An 18,660-nucleotide genomic window follows, 5' to 3' on the forward strand; every position below is an offset into this window, starting at 1 on the left:
AACGTATAATTTTTATATTTTCTGATTAGTAAGAAATTAAAAAGATTTCAAGTACCAAACCTCTAAAGACAACTTTTTAAAGTTAAAAGATGTTCAGCTTTAGAAGAGTTTCCAAAACACTAATTTTGAATGAAATCATAACAATTTTTGGACAAACTAAACACCATTTAGTATTTAGTGCTACAGATAAGCCTACAACCCTGTAGTATGAGACATTATGCTCATTATCCATACTAATAGCTACAGGAATTTTTGAAAACAAATTCAGAGTTTGACATTTCTTGCTTTCAACAATCTTTTTGGCAATCTTCAGTCTTTATGTATATTAACACATGCAGTGTTAGTTAAGATATTAATACTAACACATGTAAATGCATATAAACATTTTTTTTTGTTATAATTACCTTCATCAACACTGTTGAATTCCATTCTGCTCTGGAGATTTTTATATCTATCCCTCCCTTTTTTGGGATTTAAGATACAGAGAGTACAAATAATGACTTCTGAATATCTCCACCATCCTTAATTCATTTTAGAGTAACTTTGCACAGGTGACTTTGCTTTATTTTCATGTCTGCATATTTATACATACTAAAAAGTGAAATAGTGACTTAAATCAGAAAAACAGTGCAGGACAGAGTGTAGATTTTCACCCATCTTTTCTCCTCCTGCCTATCTGAGTACAAGCAATCTATAAGCTGGAAGTGATGCAAAGCTGAAAGCAAGGAAGAAAAACAGACGAAAGAAAGCCCGGAAGAGATGCTCCAAGTCCAAGAGACCTCAAAAGGCGTTTTCCACCCACCATGGTGACTCATGACCTGCCCAGCAGCCTCCATACTGACATTCTGCAGATAGTTGTGGCAGCGTTCCTTGTGCTCCTCCAGCGAACTGCGCTGCTTGTAGCTCCGGCCGCAGTAGTTGCACTTGTGAGGCTTCCCCACTGCGGAAAGAACGAGAGCATCAGGTCAAATCCACTGCAACCCACTTTTCGCTATCAAAAAATCACACCTTTGCAACAAACAACTCCTGCGATGGAAAGACACCTAAGAAAGGTTACTCGAGTCCCAGACCTTTTTCCCAGCCCCATTTTCCCACCGCACACACCTCCTCCCACCCGCCGGGTATTTTGCCCCATCCGTTTTTCACACTAACGCGCAGTATCAGCAGAAGGAAAAAGAGGCGGACTTGTTGGTCGCAAAGCAAATAAACAGATGACGAGAGGGGAAAACAAACCAAACAGCTGAATCACACCCCAGCACTGCCTGTGTGTCACCAAGTCTCGTGGGAAAGAAACTTCTGAGACATTTTGCCCATGGTACAAACAGTTGCCTTCACAAAAATGGGTTGCCCCAGTGGCCTAATTCCGCTCCCAGCTGTGGGGAAACCCATTACGTGGCCCAGAGGAGTTCTTTTGGTGAGACAACTTTGCCAAAATTACTAAGGGAAGGTTGGGGGGGGGGGGGGGAAGAAGAAAAAAAAAAAAAAGGAGAGACAACAGAAGGTAACTTTGCTAACAGCACCGCTACATGCCAGAACTGAGCTGCCACTAGTTTTTGTTTGACTCAGCAGCATTATGAACAAATGGCAAGCGCCTCCTAATACATGCAAAACCTGGCACCAGATTCTCATAAAGTATATCCCTTTCGGAGCATGTCATTAAGAAACCACAAGAATGGCCTAACCCAAGGCCAGAAAGCTAGCCAGAAGTGTATTTTGCCAAGCCATGCTAATAAACATTTTTAATATAATTTAAACTTGTTGAACACGAACATTTATTGTCTAATAACTAAAGAGCTATTAAGTCAGTACTGCAAGTCTAGTAAAATACCAGCGGCTGCGATTTTCAGAGCTGGCTGAGGGATGGGGAAGGTCAAACCTCTTCCAGACTTTTGAAAAAACTTAGGTAAGAATTTTAGTTTCCGGCCAAAGAAATTGAGAACATACTCTGTTGGATAATATACATGTTTCTATTGGGTTTGTCCCAATACTGAAAGCTTTTCACGGTCTTTTACTTAATGAAACCCAAGCTGTACTAATTGCAGCCAAAATGCACCGTCACCACTGGGATAGGAAAACGCAGGGGACACTGGAGGGAGGACACCTGTAGCCCACGAGAAGCTGGGAGAGGGCTCCTTGCGTTGGGGCTGAAGCCCTAAACATGACAGCCCCAGAGGCAGGGAAATTCTCCGGGGCCTCTGCAGGACTAGCACATACCACAGTGTGCGCCCCATATCACCTATGTGATGGGAGATGACAAAGCCTGAGCCTCTGGTAGTGGAGCTGGTCGAAAAGTTCCAAATGTTTTTTTGTCTCAGAAAAAAGAGATTTGATGAAATGAATGTGCTCGCAGAAACTTTCTGGTTTTCTCAAAAAGTTTGTTTCTATGTGCAGTTCAGTGACACAACCAAGTTTTTCAAAAAAGCTGCTGTTAGTAAGTGTCCAAACTGTGGATTTATTTCTCTTCATTGAGAGATCAGGCTTCTCCTCAGGAAAGTATTGTGTTTTCAACCAAAGAGTTGTTGTGGTCTTTATTTTATTTTGCTCTCTAGCTTTTACACTACTGCCGTAACTGGCATTGGTACTGGGAATCTCAGTGGAGGCTGAGCGTGAGGCTCATTATCATCCCCAGACTAATTGCCCTTGATGCGAACAATCTGGATCAAGCCTCAGCTCCTAAACATAAACCAGCCATCTCATTCTGGAAGCACCTTTAGGAAAACATTCCGGCAGCTCCCGAGGATGGAAATACTTTTATCATCACCATTTCATCGTGCATCTAGATGGCATCAATGCCTGTCAGTCTGACGCCTTTACTAGAAGCTAACTCGGTGTCTAATCAGAAAAATCCAATGCAATTGAAGGGATTAAGTTAACCGAGCTGAAGCAGGGCTGAATTAGCCCATGTGGTTTGGCTACACCAAGCTATCAAGCAACTGAGATAAACTGTAAGATGCAAGGGAAAGGGATGATTGCTCTCAGCTATTCCAGAGGTAGCTACAATTAATTAAATATATTATCATTTAACACAGAGAAACATATTCCCCTATAAGTTCACAGTACAAGAAAATTTATTTAATAATCAGAAAAAAGTTGGTATTACACCTCTTCAAATGGTTGCTCCCTGCATTGCAACAATTTCACAAACCATTCACACACAACAAGGCTGAGCTTTTCCAATGATGGTCAGCTATCCAAATTCCATCAAATTTCAAGGTTCACAGAGATGATAAAAGCTAATGATAAAGGCATGATTTCTACATGCAATATGGGATTTGAGGAACGTAACTCCCCAGGGAAAGAAATACTCCAGCACACATGCTCCTTCCTCGGGGGAGGAGATAAGAGAATAAACAACATGTGACAAACGTTGGTCATGTTGCCTAATGCACAACTGGAAGCTGCTCAGACACAACTGTGAAGAACAAAGTTTGTGAGCTCCAGTTGAGTAGAATCGAATACAACTCCCTCGGGTTTATTTCCAAATTCTGTCCCCCTTGCTCTACAAATGCAATCCCACCGTAGCCCCACAGGTGTAAAATCCGATTTATACTATAAAATTACACAAAGCGACCGTCCCTTGGGTCAGACCCAATCGATCAGGTCAGATCACAGTGGAATCGGTTCTGATAGCAGCAGTTTGAGTCACCAGCAATTCTCACGACTCATTTGGTAAGAGGTGCAGCCAGCTGAGGTAGCAATTACGGTCTGCATTTTAGAAACCTTGTTGTTGTGACAAATGTCAAGTCATTGAAATAGCTGCAAATTTCCCCTCGTATTCTCAAAGTAACTCACGACAAATAATACATATGTTTGTGGACATGAACGTTGCCAGTGGGTGTACATTTTTCCATATTTCGTATTACCCAACAGAAAGATGTAAAAGTGTATTAGAGAATTCAATTCTGGTGATCCCCTCAGCAGTATGCTTTATTCCAGATAACAAACCACCATATGAGGCCACTTGACTGCCAAGAGAAATTTCAGCCTTTCTCAAATACTGTATAGTAGGTAAACATTAATAGACAAAATTTGCCACAAAGACATACGGCTTATGCCATGGGGCACGAGGGTCTTGGTCTATAGGCCACTGACTTGAAGGCAAAGAGTTCAGCAGTGCTACAGCCTACCAAAACCTGCTCCAAGCCCCACCGAAGGCAGCTCTTCCCACCACGGAGCTATTTCCATGGAGTCATTTCTACCATGGAGCCTCTCAAAGTTTGGCTCAGCTTCCTTGGTACGAAGCTGCCTCCTCTGAGTTCCTCACCGACGACCAAGGTACAGGGACACTGCACTCGGCGCTGTACGTAAATACCTCTGCCGATGGTAGCAGCACCCAAGCAAAGTCAGTTCGGAAATTCCTGGTTTGGGGTAATTATTCCTTTATCACGTTTTCAGGGTAAGCAATCAGATAAAAAAATTACCATCACTCATTCTCATAGAAATGACACAATACAGTGAATGCAAACAAGCCCAAAATCTTGAGAAATCTTCGATCTGTTGTTGAACTGGGAAAGACCAGGGCACTGGGCAAAACCCAGCAGCCATACCTATGAAACAGCTAACTCGAAGATTATAAAAAAACACTTTATATTTCTTACTAAAATGTCAGAATTTCCACGCATTTAAGCTCAGATTCGTACAGATGACAATGTGGCACAGAAAACCCACAGTGGAGTCGCAGCCTCAAATGGAAAATATTATGACAGTCACAGTGAAAAAGACATTTCAATTTGAAGTACAATTTTTACCATGAAACAGGTAAACCACTCGTCAAAATTCACAGAGAAACGGAGTTTGCTTGTGAAATTAAAATGCTCACGCGGAGGGAGGAGGGGGAAGAGGAGGAGGACATACAAGGCAAGGCGTTTCTGAGTTAGGAATACTTTGAGTCCTGTGGGTGAACTTTGATAGCTGAGAAGTCTGCGTGCGGCGACAATGAGATGGTGTAACTCTAAGGTCAATATTCAAGACAGAAAGCAGACTTGGGCCTAGGGAAACTTCTTTAAAGTCATAAAAAAAGGTCAGTGAAAGAGAAAGAGCCCGTAAGGCATTCGCACAGCATTTTGTTCTCAAAAGAGATGGGGGCGCATAGCAGAATATAAAGTAAGTCAAAGGGAAATAACAAGGCATCCCAGGTAATACCTTGCCATAAGCATATAACATGAGAAAGGCTTACGGAACAGGTTAAGAGCAACGATACACTTCACTGAGCTAAAGGCCTGCCTCCATTAAGACCAATGACAAAACACGCACCGGTTTCGGAAGTCAGGATTAGCTACTCCCACTTTTCCCTATTTTGGGTACCACGTTCTGCTCTGCAGCAGCGCAGAGTGGAACTCCTTCCCGTCCACCTGCCCACGTACCGAGTCCCCGCGACAGCTCAACCTCGGACACTACCAGCTCACGCAGGAAAGGGCATTACTACGGCCCCGTGACGTACGTCAGCCCAATCCAAAGTCTAGAGGCTTTGCACTGAGCTTTGTACCAGACTTTTATTATTTTCGCGTTATTGCCCCATCGGGGCCTTGGAAGGGAAGCCAGCCAAGATTTCTGAGCTAAGTGGCCATCTGACGTAGCTACTTTCGGTCTGAGGAAGTCCCTCTGAAAGCAGTACACCCAGTGCGACATATTTCGGTGAAATCCGAACTCCCACCTGGCCCCTAGCACCCCAGAGCTGGAGGAAACCCCACTCCTCTCCAATTGCAGCTTTCAGAAGCAGCATCGAGGAAGTTAAAATGTGCTTTTGGGCTGATACTTACCCCTATCAGTGAGGCTGCAGAATTCACTCTCACGATCGTAACCAGCATTAATTCATTATTTCTTCTCTCTTCCCTAAAACTGGAAGCTGCCTGGGAGAGGGGAGCTGTTCTGCAGTTACACGGTGCCAACCACAAAGCAAGCCCTTGCCTTGAACGGGACTTATCACAGTAAGATCAGTTCTAACACAGAGGTAGGAAAGATGATTAAGGCACTGGGTTGGGACTAGGGAGCGCAGGGTTCAACTCTTAGTTACGCTACAAATTTTGTGACTGCAGGCAAGTTATTCTGATTTCCTGTGCTTCAATTATTCATACGTATGATTAAGGTAATAATTCCCTTCTTCACAGCATGTAAATGAATTCATGCACTTTGTGAGATGCACAGAGGCTAATTTGGTGAAGCTCACACAAGTAGGTAGACACAGAAAAATACGTCCCGTATCTCTGCTGAGAAATTAAGGACTTAATAATACACTGTGATTTTATTAGACTTGGGAGTGAACATTAAAGAGCGGGAGGAGATATTTAGGATGGCGCAAAGTAGAGGATCAAGCAGGAATAAGAACATCAAGCCAGAAAGAAAAAAAATAGGTAGCATATGAGGCAATTTGCAGGCATGGTGTCCTTTCAGGCCGTGAAACGGTCGGCTCAGGGAAATGTAAAATGCCCCTGAGCTCGGTGACATTTAACACCACTCAGGACAAAAGAAGAGAGTGTGCAACAGTCACAAAAAGGTGGATATAATAGCTGCTGCGATCCTTCCCTGAGCCGCGGCAGCAATCGTGAGAGCCGGGGAGGGCCGAGGCAGCGCTGAGGTTTCGGCAGGAGGGCTGAGGCTGCAGAGAGGCGACGCACGGTCCCTCCAGTTCGCTGCTGTAATTAAACAGCGCGCCTTGGCTTTTCTAGAGCTGCCTAGCTCAAAGCTTCACACACAAAAATATTTACATGAATAATAAGACCCCTGAACGAATTAATCACAAAAAAAATTAAAGTGAGACCTAAGCCCATGCTGGCTCTGAGCAGCACGTAGCTTTGCAAAGGAAACTGCCTCCCACTCCAATGCTGTATCTCGCTGCTGTGCTTAATGACTGTAAATGTGTTCATTGAAATTCATGGGGGCTCTTTGATTTGTTGCCTTTTTTTTTTTTTTCCTGGGAGATTACACACACACAATAATCGGTATATACCGGGGTTCAGAAACAACAGCAAGTCCCACAGCTAACCCGAGACTATCCAAGACAACCTGCATGCAGAAGTCACAACGTGTAAACATCTCAAATGATGCTCCGGGCTGCTAGAGTACACGAACACACGGACTTGCGACACGCAGTGTCAAGTACCTCCGCTTCTGAGCGCCCAACCTGTGACATCTTAAAGCAGTCTGATTTTCAGAAAGAACCAAATCTCTAATCACATTATGAAAGCTTTCCCTTGATCTTTTAATGCTTGCCAGTCCAAGCGGAGGCAGCAATACCTGGGATATGCTTCATGGGATGCAGATATGTTTCTGGATCTCATGGAGTTCTGATGTCTTCTGATTCTATGAGTACTTTTTAGATTATCATATTTTGGGCCAAATATTAGGGTTCGTAGAGCCATGTGGTAAAGGACAGGTTCACTAGATCATGCGGCAGAAGAGACCATACAGCTAGATCTGTGCTTAAAAAGGTTTCTGGACACTCTGGACACCTCAAAAGGCTCAAAAACCCAAATGCAGCATTACAACAGGAAAAACCTATACACATGCCATTAAGCAACTAGTACTTTCTTGACTTGGAGCTTGAAATAGAGCCCTTGACTCGCGCTTCATGACCTCACGGCCCAATGCCTCTTAGTAAAGATTGCTATCAATTGCCTATTGATATATATGTGGCCGTTCAACATTTTGTGAGCCTCCCAGCAAATGAAAAACGGCTTGTCCTGACTTTTTGCATAGCGGCAGTCAATGATAAGTTATTTCTGTCGACAACAACCGTGTACTACTACAGTAGTCCTGTGCAGCTAGCAGTGAAACACCACGAGGTACTTGTAGTACATCAGCACGCAGTAAAACAAAGGCAAAGCATTGCACCTACACACCCTTTGTTTTCTAGACACACCTGCCTTTCCTATAAATATCTCCAGGGCACAAACCAGCAGCTTGACACCTGCATCTACCTGCCAGTTGTTTACGGTATTGTAAAATAAGCGGCTAGCGGTGAAATACTGTACTAGCGTTCGGTCGTCCCTTGATCTTCCGCGGCAAGCGGTATTAAACATCAGATTATATATAAACTCCGAAGACTTCATCCATGCTACATTTTGGCTAGAATGGACCGCAAAAACATGCGCAGCCACATGTGGAAAACAAGTAAATACACTGGTCAGGATGAACTTTGAAGCCTCTATACCTTCTCTATGTATAAAAACATGGGCCAGAATAAATCTGGAGTAAATCAGTAAACATTAGTGCTCATGTACAGCAGCTAAGGGGTCCGGGTCCTTATTTGTACCTTCAAGGTGGCTCTGTCTGCAGCCTTTTATTATTTTAGTATTTTGTTATGATTTATCTTGCAGCTACTGGTGGCTCTGTTATTTAATTATTATTCATCAGATTGTGTTTATTTATTAACTGATCTGCAGGATTTTACAGATAAAACAATGTTCCAATCTGCCACAAGGGTTATAAATAAGTAGGTGGCATTTTTGTGCCAGAAGTTTAACAAACAAACAAACAAACTCCTGTTTCATTGGCACAGTCATGGAATTACTGAAATCTCCCTCACCCTCCAGATACTTGCAGGGCTCCTGCCACAGTCTCGCAGCACCCATTAAATAATTATAAACAGAAAAGTAAGAATCTTGCACCTCATTTTCTTCGTTTGCAGCGCAGAAGACAAACAGTTCCCTCTGTAGGTTTGTACGTTGTATCTATGTATGTGTGAAAAATGAAAGAAAATGTACCTGTCTATGTGAAACCATGCAAATAAGTTACATACTAAATCAAAGAAAACCCAGATAAGGACACTAATGTTGTATTTACTTCTGAAAAAGATGAAATTCAAGGTTCTTTGCTCCAATTCTGTGTCCCAAGAAACATACATTGCACCACATCTAAGCTCTCCTCATATATTTCTCCTGGCTTACCTTTATTTCCTTCAACATAAGGGCTTCAAAGGTGGCAAAAGGCACCCAACACTCATTTTTTAGTTTATATGAATGGCAATGGAGCTTTCAGGCTTCCCCCCACATATATATTTGAAAATTTCAAGTGCAAACGTTCTGCACTTGTGCTGTGCGGCCACTGAACCAGGCACGCTGTCCTTGTCCAGTACCAGCGTGTCCCAGCCCTCCCAGTACCCCTGGCACTGGTGGGGTTCCAGGATTTTTACACTGGCTCTGAAATGATTAAATACTATTAAAAAGTGACTCTGTTTAAATAGCACTGAGGTGGTGAGATAAACTAACAAAAACCAGGAAGTCCACAAAATAACTGGGTGGTTTATCATCTGGCCAGGTTCAAAATCGCTTAAGGTTTGCAGCAAGTTTCATTTAAAGGGGGAGAGGCCCTGCAACGAATACGAGAGAGGTGACTTCGGGAAGGAGCCTCCTCCCTGCAAAGCCTCCGCACTTTCTGGATGCGGGTGGCAACGGGCTTAAGATGGAGGTTAAACCTTAACTGTGTGTACCAGCTCTGTACTTTCCACTCCACTTCAGACCTTTAACGTTCTATTAAAGTTGACTTGGTAAGCGGAGCGTTAATTGGTTCACACAACAAACCTTCCAAAACGCGCTTGTTGGCTTCTCTTAATTTTAACCCTTCTCCACAGACACAGTGAGCAGGAAAAACCAAAACCAAGTTTAGGTGGGTCTGCTGTTTTTCTCTGCCCTGTCCTGCCCGCTCCCTGTCAGTGCCACAGCTCAGCAGGAATTTAAGGAGGTGACTGGAGACCCACACGTCATCGCCAGCCGATGAGCTCCGCAGCGACCGACTGCAGAGGAACAGCTCGCGCACGCAGCGCAGGGTGTGGGTACCTCGGTGCAGATCAGGAATGCTGCTGGACAAACACTCCCTTGAGAAGTGCTTTTGTTTGGGGTTTTTTGGTTTGGTTTGGTTTTTTCCCCCCTTTGGGTAACAAGCGTAGATGTTGGGCCAAATTCGTAGGTGGTATCAATGGAAGCAATATCCTGAAGACAATTTACATAGTTGCTTACAGTTTATAGTTATTCCAAGCGCAGCGCCCTTGCCTATCTTGCAGAACCCTTTAGCATTACAAAGCCAACAGAATCTATGAGTTATTTGAAGCAAACAGTGCCAACCATAGTGTTACCAGTTATTTTATACTATATAAACAAAGGGAGACAGAGGGAATATATGACATTTAACTTTCACTATGGCACTAGACAGCTTCCTTCTCCATAAAACCACTGAACTAGCCCTTAACTCTAGTCCATATCTTCCCATCCCATGGCAATGAGTTCCACCGTTCCACCGACACGCTCATGCACAAAAGTAGTATTTCTTTTAGCACCTGACATCTTTGAATTTTATGTCACATCTTAGAAGACAGGAAGAACGTGCTCCAGTTTCCCTTTACGTAAGTTTTCCCTTTTCTTGTCACTGTCAGAAATGAAGTTTTGGAAACAGACTATTAACAGCAAGCTGTCATGAAGATAATAGTGACACGGTAGGAATAATATTGACAGCTCCTCTTCTTTTCCCAACCACTGAAGTTGGGAGTTTTCACTGATTTTGATCAAGGCGAGCAGCGAAGGGAACCTTGCTTCCAAAACCAGGTCAGGCTGTGAAACTAATGGGCTCCTTTGGGACATGAAAATTTTTATTCATCCTCTCCTTCCTGCCCAAGAACCAGCGTGGCCCATGCCTTTGTGTTACCCTCGTAAAGACCTGCTGTTCAAACATGTGCTTTTGTCATCAGATGTCAACTAAGGTCAAACAAAAAAAGAGCTGACTCCTTTTACCTATGCAGTTTTCCTCTCTGTTCCTGTTGCTCCTTGCCTGACAACATACATATTTACCACCAATGGTACCAAGGAGCTCGAAATAAGCATGGGACTTTTCTCAAGAAGACAGTGCTGACCAAGCTGTGCTGCATCCATCTGAAAACCTCACACCAAAGGCTCCTCCAGCAAGAGACTTTTAGGGGCAGCTCCCTGCTCCCAAAAGCTCATCCCAGCTCCCACGCATTTACTCCAGCTTCATCAAGGCAAACAAACGGGCTGCCACCAGAGCCAGACAGACGCCTCCTTTCCCCATCACGCTCCTCACCAACACTTGTGGTGTTCACTGCTCCCTGTTCAAAGTCAGCCATAGGACTGGGATGATTTCTTACGAAAACGATTCTTAGCACAGAAAAAATTAACAGTAAAGATACCTTTTAAAGGATGCTGGGATCCTTTAACTCTCCAAGAGATGAATCTGGGATACTGGACCGCTTCTGGTCTAGCACAAACCTCTACATCTGGTGACTACGGCTGACATTGAAGCTACATTAATCTTTTCTGGGTAATAAAATTCAGCGGTTCCCATTAGCCTCAATATCTTTCCTAGTTGTATTTTTTTTGTAACACAAAAAATAAATAACGACAGTTCCAGAGCACTTCCTAAACTCCCAGGATTTTTTTAGCTTTGCTCAGTGGAGAGAACAAGAAGGGAGGGAGGAAAGATTTGGGGTTTTAGGATGTTTCTTTTTTGGTACGATTAGCTTTGCACTACAAGCCCTGGATAGATTCAGAAACTGTTATCGTGGCTGAAAGGGAGGCAGACAAAATGAAAGGAAATTAAATATGGGTGTGAAATTAAACTAAAAGGAAGAAAAGGAAAAGAAGGAAAGAAAAAGCAACTGCTTAGGCTGAAAGTAAAGACAGAAAAGCTGGAGAACACAAAACAGAGCGCTCTCAACATCCAGAAGTACTTTAAAAAGGTTTCCTGTAAAAACAGGGAATTTAGGAAACTCTGAATATGCTTAACCGCATTCCTTGATGGAAAAAACCCCCAAACAAAAAAAATCATACTGAAGGCTCCGCTAGGCTATTTAAAAGAGGTGATTTCTCTGTGAAGAAGGATGTAAGCCTTCTCATTTCTCAATACCTGGGAGAATAAAAATCTCTTTCTCTCATTTTCTTACTTTTTAACTTTTCTATTTTTATTTTCTTGGTGTGTGGAAGGTCACGTATCTGAGTCAGTGGACAGGGAGTTAGGACCTCTGTGTTCATTCCTATCTGCGACACTGATGTCTTGAATGCCTTTGACAAGCCCCTTTTTGCCTGTATCCTAGGTTCATCCTCTGCAGAAGGTGGTTGGAACCTTGCTGCCTTCTTGTCTTGGACTTGAACCCTCTGAGAAACAACTGCCTCTCACTATGAGTTATATATTACCTGACACAAAATGGCCCTTTCCCTTCTCTTCACCAATGGTGTGATCCTATCCAGGGATTGTACACCAGTCAGGTCAAATTCATCCTGGACTTCGTGCTGATCCATCTCGTGCATCTCAACCAAAACTGTACTTGCACTTCCCTGAAGCTGGCTCATCATTAGCCCTTGGGACAAACTCATTCCTTGTAGAAGACTAATGATATGACCATAATGGATACATTTTTCACAATATAGCTAACGTGGACATTTTACTGTGGCACATAAAAGTCAAACAAAGCACTTTTCCTGGTGGATGATCTATTCTTTGAAGCTGAACAGCTTCATTCCAGCACTACATGCCAAAAAGCAATCCTTTGATGCTGCTTGATGGAAATGTAGCTATGGATATTGAGACACACCTGATTCTACAGCGTTACCAGCACCCGCAGTTACCAGCACCCGCAGTTACCAGCACCCCAAGTCAGCCACCTTCAGCTTCCAGCTCCTGGAGGCAGTTGACCAAAGAGAAAAGTTAGCTTGTGGGTTTTCTCATGCCCTCCCCACTCATGAAATAAATATCGTATGGTAAATGAAAAGGCCAGTTAATCACCTTTCACTCTCATTTCTAAGTGTCTATGAACTGGGGGATCCAGATACACAATTTTTTAATTCCTGCGGTTAGAAATGCATCAGTAGTGTAAACTCTGAGGAATTGTGCCAATATCAATGGAGTTTCTTTAGATTAGTACAACTACAATTGATATCAAGAGCTCAGTCGTTTTGTTCAAAAACACTTTCGTGAAGCACCTATTTTCCTACTGGGAATTTTCCACTCTCCTGTTGTTTTAAAATCCAGTGGAGTTAAGATGGCTTTTCTTGCTAAATGTGCTCTTACTTATGCCTTAAATTATTTCTCTGTTCCATTCTGGTGCTTTATAGGAAGAAAACTAATATTATATGTGAATCACTGAATGAAGTGCCTCCTACAAAAGACATCAGTCTATTAGGAACACATTCTAAGTGGCACATTCACTATGCATTTAGTTTTCATTTACAGTATGCACTCTATACCCAATATGCTGCCTGTATCAGTTTTTGTTTTCATAACCTATTCCTGACACCTAACAAGAACTGGGAGTGCTGCTCCAGAATTTGGCAAGAAGGAACAGGTTGTGGAAGAGCAGGTTTCTCTGACTCACCTGCACGGATCAACAAGGAAAAATAAAAGGGAGAGGGTGGAGACTGCAAAGGGGAAAAAAAAAAGAAAAAGAAGAGAGGAGTGACGTGTTCCTTTGGATGCGGTGTGTAATGCAGCTGGCAGACTGCCTGCTCGCGGTGCCACAGAGTTCCAGACATGCCAGTCCAGCTGACTCAGCTCTTCGGCAGAAGGAAAGGGAAGGGAGAAATTTCACAAACGTTTCTGATATGTGAGGGACAGGGATCGCTAGGGTCTCCTCGAGGATCTTCGAATCCGTCTTTCACACCGGGGACTCGAGCGTTGTCCCCAGAGAGGTATTAGAGAAAGATGCTCACAGGATAACCTTGTACAGAACTGCTTATGCTCGTATCAAATCATGCCTCTGCGGTTGTTGGAGAATTCAGCAGCACAGCTTCATCCCACAAACCAGAAATGTCAGGCCTTTCCTAGCCAAGGCTAGCTGCTCTCAGACAAGCCACTGTCTCCAAGGAGACGAGCAAAATGCATGCATATGAAGGGTATCCAATTGAGAGACAGTCTATGACCCATGTCGCTTTTCTATATAAAAATTTCATCATCAGATTCTCAGCAGTGTATCCTTTGCATGTGATTTATTTTCTAGGAAGAGCCTGAAGCCCTTAAATAGTCTGGGCTCTGCCTACCTGTGAGACCAGCTCTGTCCCACGACACAGTACCGTGCCGTAGGCAGCTCAGAACGGTCTGGTCCTGTTCAGCTGGGGGGGAAACCTCTGTGCTGTCCTCGACTTCCACTCCACACTGAAAAGAGGCAGGAGGAAGAAAGTGTCTTTTTCCCAGCAAAAGGAACTGAAACACAGGCTAAGACCCAGGCTGTCAAAGCCCCTAATTCTCACTGAAATCAAGCGGACCTCAGTGCTTTTAAAGAGAAGAGCCACGGTGAACTGGCCCCCAGAATCAGTATTGGGGTGAGCTTGTCTTAATTTTCTGGTCAGGATCCTTACCACAGGCCCTCGACCATCTCGGAGCAGGTGAGAGCATTCACGGCTGTCTGGCTGGAAGGGAGGGAAATGCCGTGTGCCTGTGGAGCTCCTTCCCCATCCCTAACACGGACCGGCTGGCTCTCTGGGCAGGAGCAGCAGCAGCATCCCGGGGAACCCTGTTGCCTGACATTGAAAATCCTGCTCGATTACACCGCCCCACCGATCACTTGCAGCGCTTCCCACAGAGGCAGAGCAACTCTTGCAGATTTAATACAAAAAACCTGAACAACCTTTAAGTAGAGGTTTTCCCGAAAGCTTTGCCGCGTACAGATAACTGTGCGGTTGGGGAGCGTCCCAGCCAGGTGTTCTTTGTCAAAGTTTCAATAGGCAGGGCCTCAACAGCATTTCTCCAGCTTCAGGAATGAAGATAGAGATCTTGTCTCTCTGTTGCAAGGCACGGAGGGAACTTGGGGCACCCTGTCTGAAATCAACACAGCACAGTTATGCAAAACATGTGTGCAACTGGCATCTCTTGTGTAATCCTGGCTGTAATCAACCTCTCTAACCACTCCAGAAAGGAAGGAGGGGCAGAGGGTGGAGAAAGTTCACACTTAGATCAAATAAAAAATGGGAAAATATCCAGAGAGCTTTAGTCAGGTAAAAACACAGTTCCTTCTCATGGGAAACCTCCAGGACAAGTTTCCTTGAACTTCGTGCAGGGTTATAAATAGGAGGAGAGTCACACAGAGTTCAGCACAGGTTCACTGTAAAAAGATCTAGACATTCTCATTTTCCTTCTTGAGTGATATCCATCAATATCTTAGCTGTAAGCCAATTCATAATTACAGGTTGCTGAGAGCTCAGGAGAATATATCAGTAGCAGCTTTCTGCAGCTCTGCTATGGTGTGGCGTTAACTGGGTTATTTTTTTCCCCTTTAGTTTCTTTTGGCTTCCTTTCCAGATGGCAAAATACCTCTCTTGCACCTTAAAGCACTCATATATTATCAAAAATGTCAGTGGCAGTTCTCCATTTCGCACTGCCCCATAAAACAGCTCTGAGATAGCAATGAAAGATGGCCTCAAACCACCGTTTGATTCCAAGCTCAAACTTTCTCAAGCTGAAAGGTTTCACAAATTCCTTCAAGAACTGACAAAGGCCGGCTCCCAATGCTGGATCTCCTTTCCTCAGAGGCAACATGCAAAAGCTTTTTGCCCTTGAAAATAATTTTCTCAGGGGAAAGAAAAATACTTTTTTCCTCCTTAGGGCTACTGTGGCATTTTGCTGCTCAGAGTACATGCAAGAAGTCTTGGTTTTGCTGAGATGTGGCTTCGTCAAGTCAAAACCATATTCTCATCTCCAGTGCGTGACAAAGCTCTCAGTCGCCTCTTGGATCTTTGTTCTGCAAAAACCACTGCAGCTACCTCAGAAGGCTACCTCTGGAGCAAGAGGCCTCCTGATGCACTGCACCGCATCCCTCAAGCTTGCTCTAATGCAATGAGACACCCAGCTCCCAAAGAGGGTCTGGAGCCTGGCCGTGCAACGCCTGTGTTTACAGCTGCACCGTAAATTCTGGTTTTGTGAAACAATCCCTGATGACAAGGAAAACAAGGCCAGAAGAGGCCTCTCTAGCTTGAACTTAAAGGAGCATCTTTAAATACCTAAGCTACTAGACCCTCACCTGCCAGCCTGTCCATGGTAGTTCTGGTGCAGAAAGACAAGTAACCCATGTGAAGCTACCTTGATGCTTAGGTACCCAAATTTGAAAATTGGGTCTCATAAGGGGTTTTTTCCCATTTCATTTTCCCATCACCGAAAAATGGGTAACAACGAGGCAACAACACATACCCACTTCACACAGGCTTGGGGCTGATGAAATAGATAGGGTTCATAAAAGAAACAAGACGCAAAAATTGCAGGCTAAGTAGTTAAGTCCTTTAGCATTATTAATAATCACCTTACTATTGTGTCTAAGATAATCATGCTGGTATCAGGGTATAATACCTCAGCGGTTATGGTAACAATACAAAGTTATTATTCCTTCCACTTTGTAATTATCTCATTTCACTATTGCACAAAGGCTAAGTAAAACTAAGGAGATAATATGCAATGCTATGTAGCTGGGGTGCCAGCAGCACCGGAATACTCTGCTACGTATTTACGTGACCTTCACTGCAGCAACATGCGTGTGCCTTGCAATCATTTGTGCATCCTGCCCTCCCACCATCGTGAAAGGTTGAGAAGGGCTCTTTATTTCAATTTCACTGACAGGCGACTGAGGCAGAGATGAGGTTAAAGGGGCTGCATCTGTACTGGCCCCTGTTTCCAAAGCATAAAATGACTTCGCAATTTAGGTCCCTCATAAATGAGTGAGTAAGAGCAGCAAAAAATTCAAAGTTAGTAATAAAAAGAGAGATGAGAGGATTGGAAGATAAAGACAGACTAGAACAGAATCAATGCCAGACATACGACTACAGCCTACTACATTGTAAACTGAGCACAGGAATTACTCACAGTCACAGAAGATAGTGTTAGGAAGAGCAATAATCTGCAGCAAAAGAAAGGATAGTTTAGGTTAAATATCAGGGTGAGAGTCACAGCTATAAAAAGCAGATGGGAAGTGGAATTGTCTCCCTTGGGAGGCAATAGAAACAGTCTCTCTGGATGTTTAAAAAACAGGTTGGGCATGCTGTTGAGAAGGACTGCTGCTCTGTATGCAGAAGTCTTACCACATTCATCTGCTTTTTTGATGCCAGTGAAATCCCACATATAGCACTGTGGCAGAATAAAAGCCCAGGGGAAAAAGAAAGTCACTGTCTCGTTTGCTCTTCCCAAGCAGGACGGCCGGTGTAAGAACTGGCATCACCCAGCAGTGAAGTCTCCGTTTTCTCTCCAAATAGCAGCCCAGCAGGACACGACCAGGTGCTTCATTCTGATTGTATGTGGCCTGAGGCAACACAAAGAGGGACAGAATCTGGCTGATGATGCCAGGATGTGAATTGCTACCATGGAGGGCAGACAGAAAACTAGACATCAGCAGTCCCATCCCAAACACCTCCATCCTGGCAGAGGCATTCCATCAGGAAGAAAGGAACTGGTCAAAATTGATGGGATGATCCCATGTGAATCTTACACCACAGTGATGCTGTCTGAACAAGGACCCTGTTACCCCCAAGTACCACAGTGCTATCTGACCTTCTGGATGAGGTGATAGCAGGTTCAGGAGGTCTGAAGAAAAGGGCAAAGGACACCCTCCTTCCTCTCCTTGTGAGCACCTTGTTGCACTGCAGAACTGAAATCTGCCCTGAGGAAACTTTCCCTCATGGTGAAGCTGCAGTGGCGGGGCATTTGTACTCTTCCACATTTTAGGGTGCAGGACCTCCTGCCTTAACACAAAACTCTTCCTTGCGAAGGGTCCAGAGATTTAACCTGACAGCAAACACCCAGTTCTGCCAACCTGTCTCATTAAGGAGAGGAAACCTGGATGATCAGGGAAAGGAGAAGATGATGCAATCTCCCTCCAGACCTGCTCTCCCCCTTCTCTCTGCTGAAGAACAGAGGATTTGCTGGTAGACCTAGCAAGGCCACCTTCCACTGAGAGATATAGCAGGAGGCACAAGATCTGTCTCATAGATACCATGATAACTCTTAGCACCTACTAATCTTGCTGTGGACTGATATGTAGAATGACGATACTCCCATCATGATCCTACGGCATCTTTAAATCAAAGATGGTTTCTCAGTGATAATTACGCTCTGTAGACAAGGCTTAGCATGACCAAGCTTGCATAGCGAGATAATTCTGGGGACATAAAAGATTATCTTTTCATACAGCTGATAGTAATACCTGTCACAGTAGTGCTCTGGAGGTGAAGATGACCCCACCACTTCAAGGATCAGGTTCAGATGGGGCTTCAGCAGATTCAAGTTGGCTCTACAGAGGATTAAACCTTAAATAAGGATGCCTAGGGGATGAAAGACCTGGCATACCAACCTCCTACCCTTGTACACATTTTGATCTTACCTTCCCAAAATGCACGTACAAACAATATGGAAAGCAGAATACCAGAGATTTTAGAGACTCTACAACACAAGAGTGAAGGCCTCTAGGTACTGGAAGCATTAATGAGAAAGCAGAGCTGCTGCAGTAGTGTGTACGTGCTAACAACAGTTTGGAACCTGGAGTCCGATAAGAAAAAACACAAAATGATTTTGTGACGAGGTTAATTCCACTGAGTTTAACTGAAACAGCATAAGAAAACCTGAGAGGAAGAGCAGCTCTATTTAATCTGGGCTGATTAAAAAGAGCTCTAAGTATCAGATCAACAGAATAAATGCCCACTGGCTCATCACAACTGAGGGAAGATGCTGTTTGCTAACCTTTTTGCT

At 43.9% G+C, this 18,660-nt stretch overlaps 1 protein-coding gene across 9 annotated transcripts in view; it reads right to left on the reverse strand.

Moving 5' to 3' along the window:
- Positions 1 to 18,660, reverse strand: part of IKZF2 (IKAROS family zinc finger 2) — a 118,778-nt gene that overhangs the window by 22,717 nt on the left and 77,401 nt on the right. For all 9 annotated transcript variants that reach the window (XM_054830431.1, XM_054830435.1, XM_054830438.1 and 6 more), the window contains one exon: positions 803 to 940. In XM_054830431.1, the coding sequence (XP_054686406.1) occupies positions 803 to 940 (138 nt within the window). The remainder of the gene's footprint in view (positions 1 to 802; positions 941 to 18,660) is intronic.

This window comes from Grus americana, chromosome 6 (assembly GCF_028858705.1).
Source record: "Grus americana isolate bGruAme1 chromosome 6, bGruAme1.mat, whole genome shotgun sequence".
Classification (NCBI taxonomy): Eukaryota; Metazoa; Chordata; class Aves; order Gruiformes; family Gruidae; genus Grus; species Grus americana.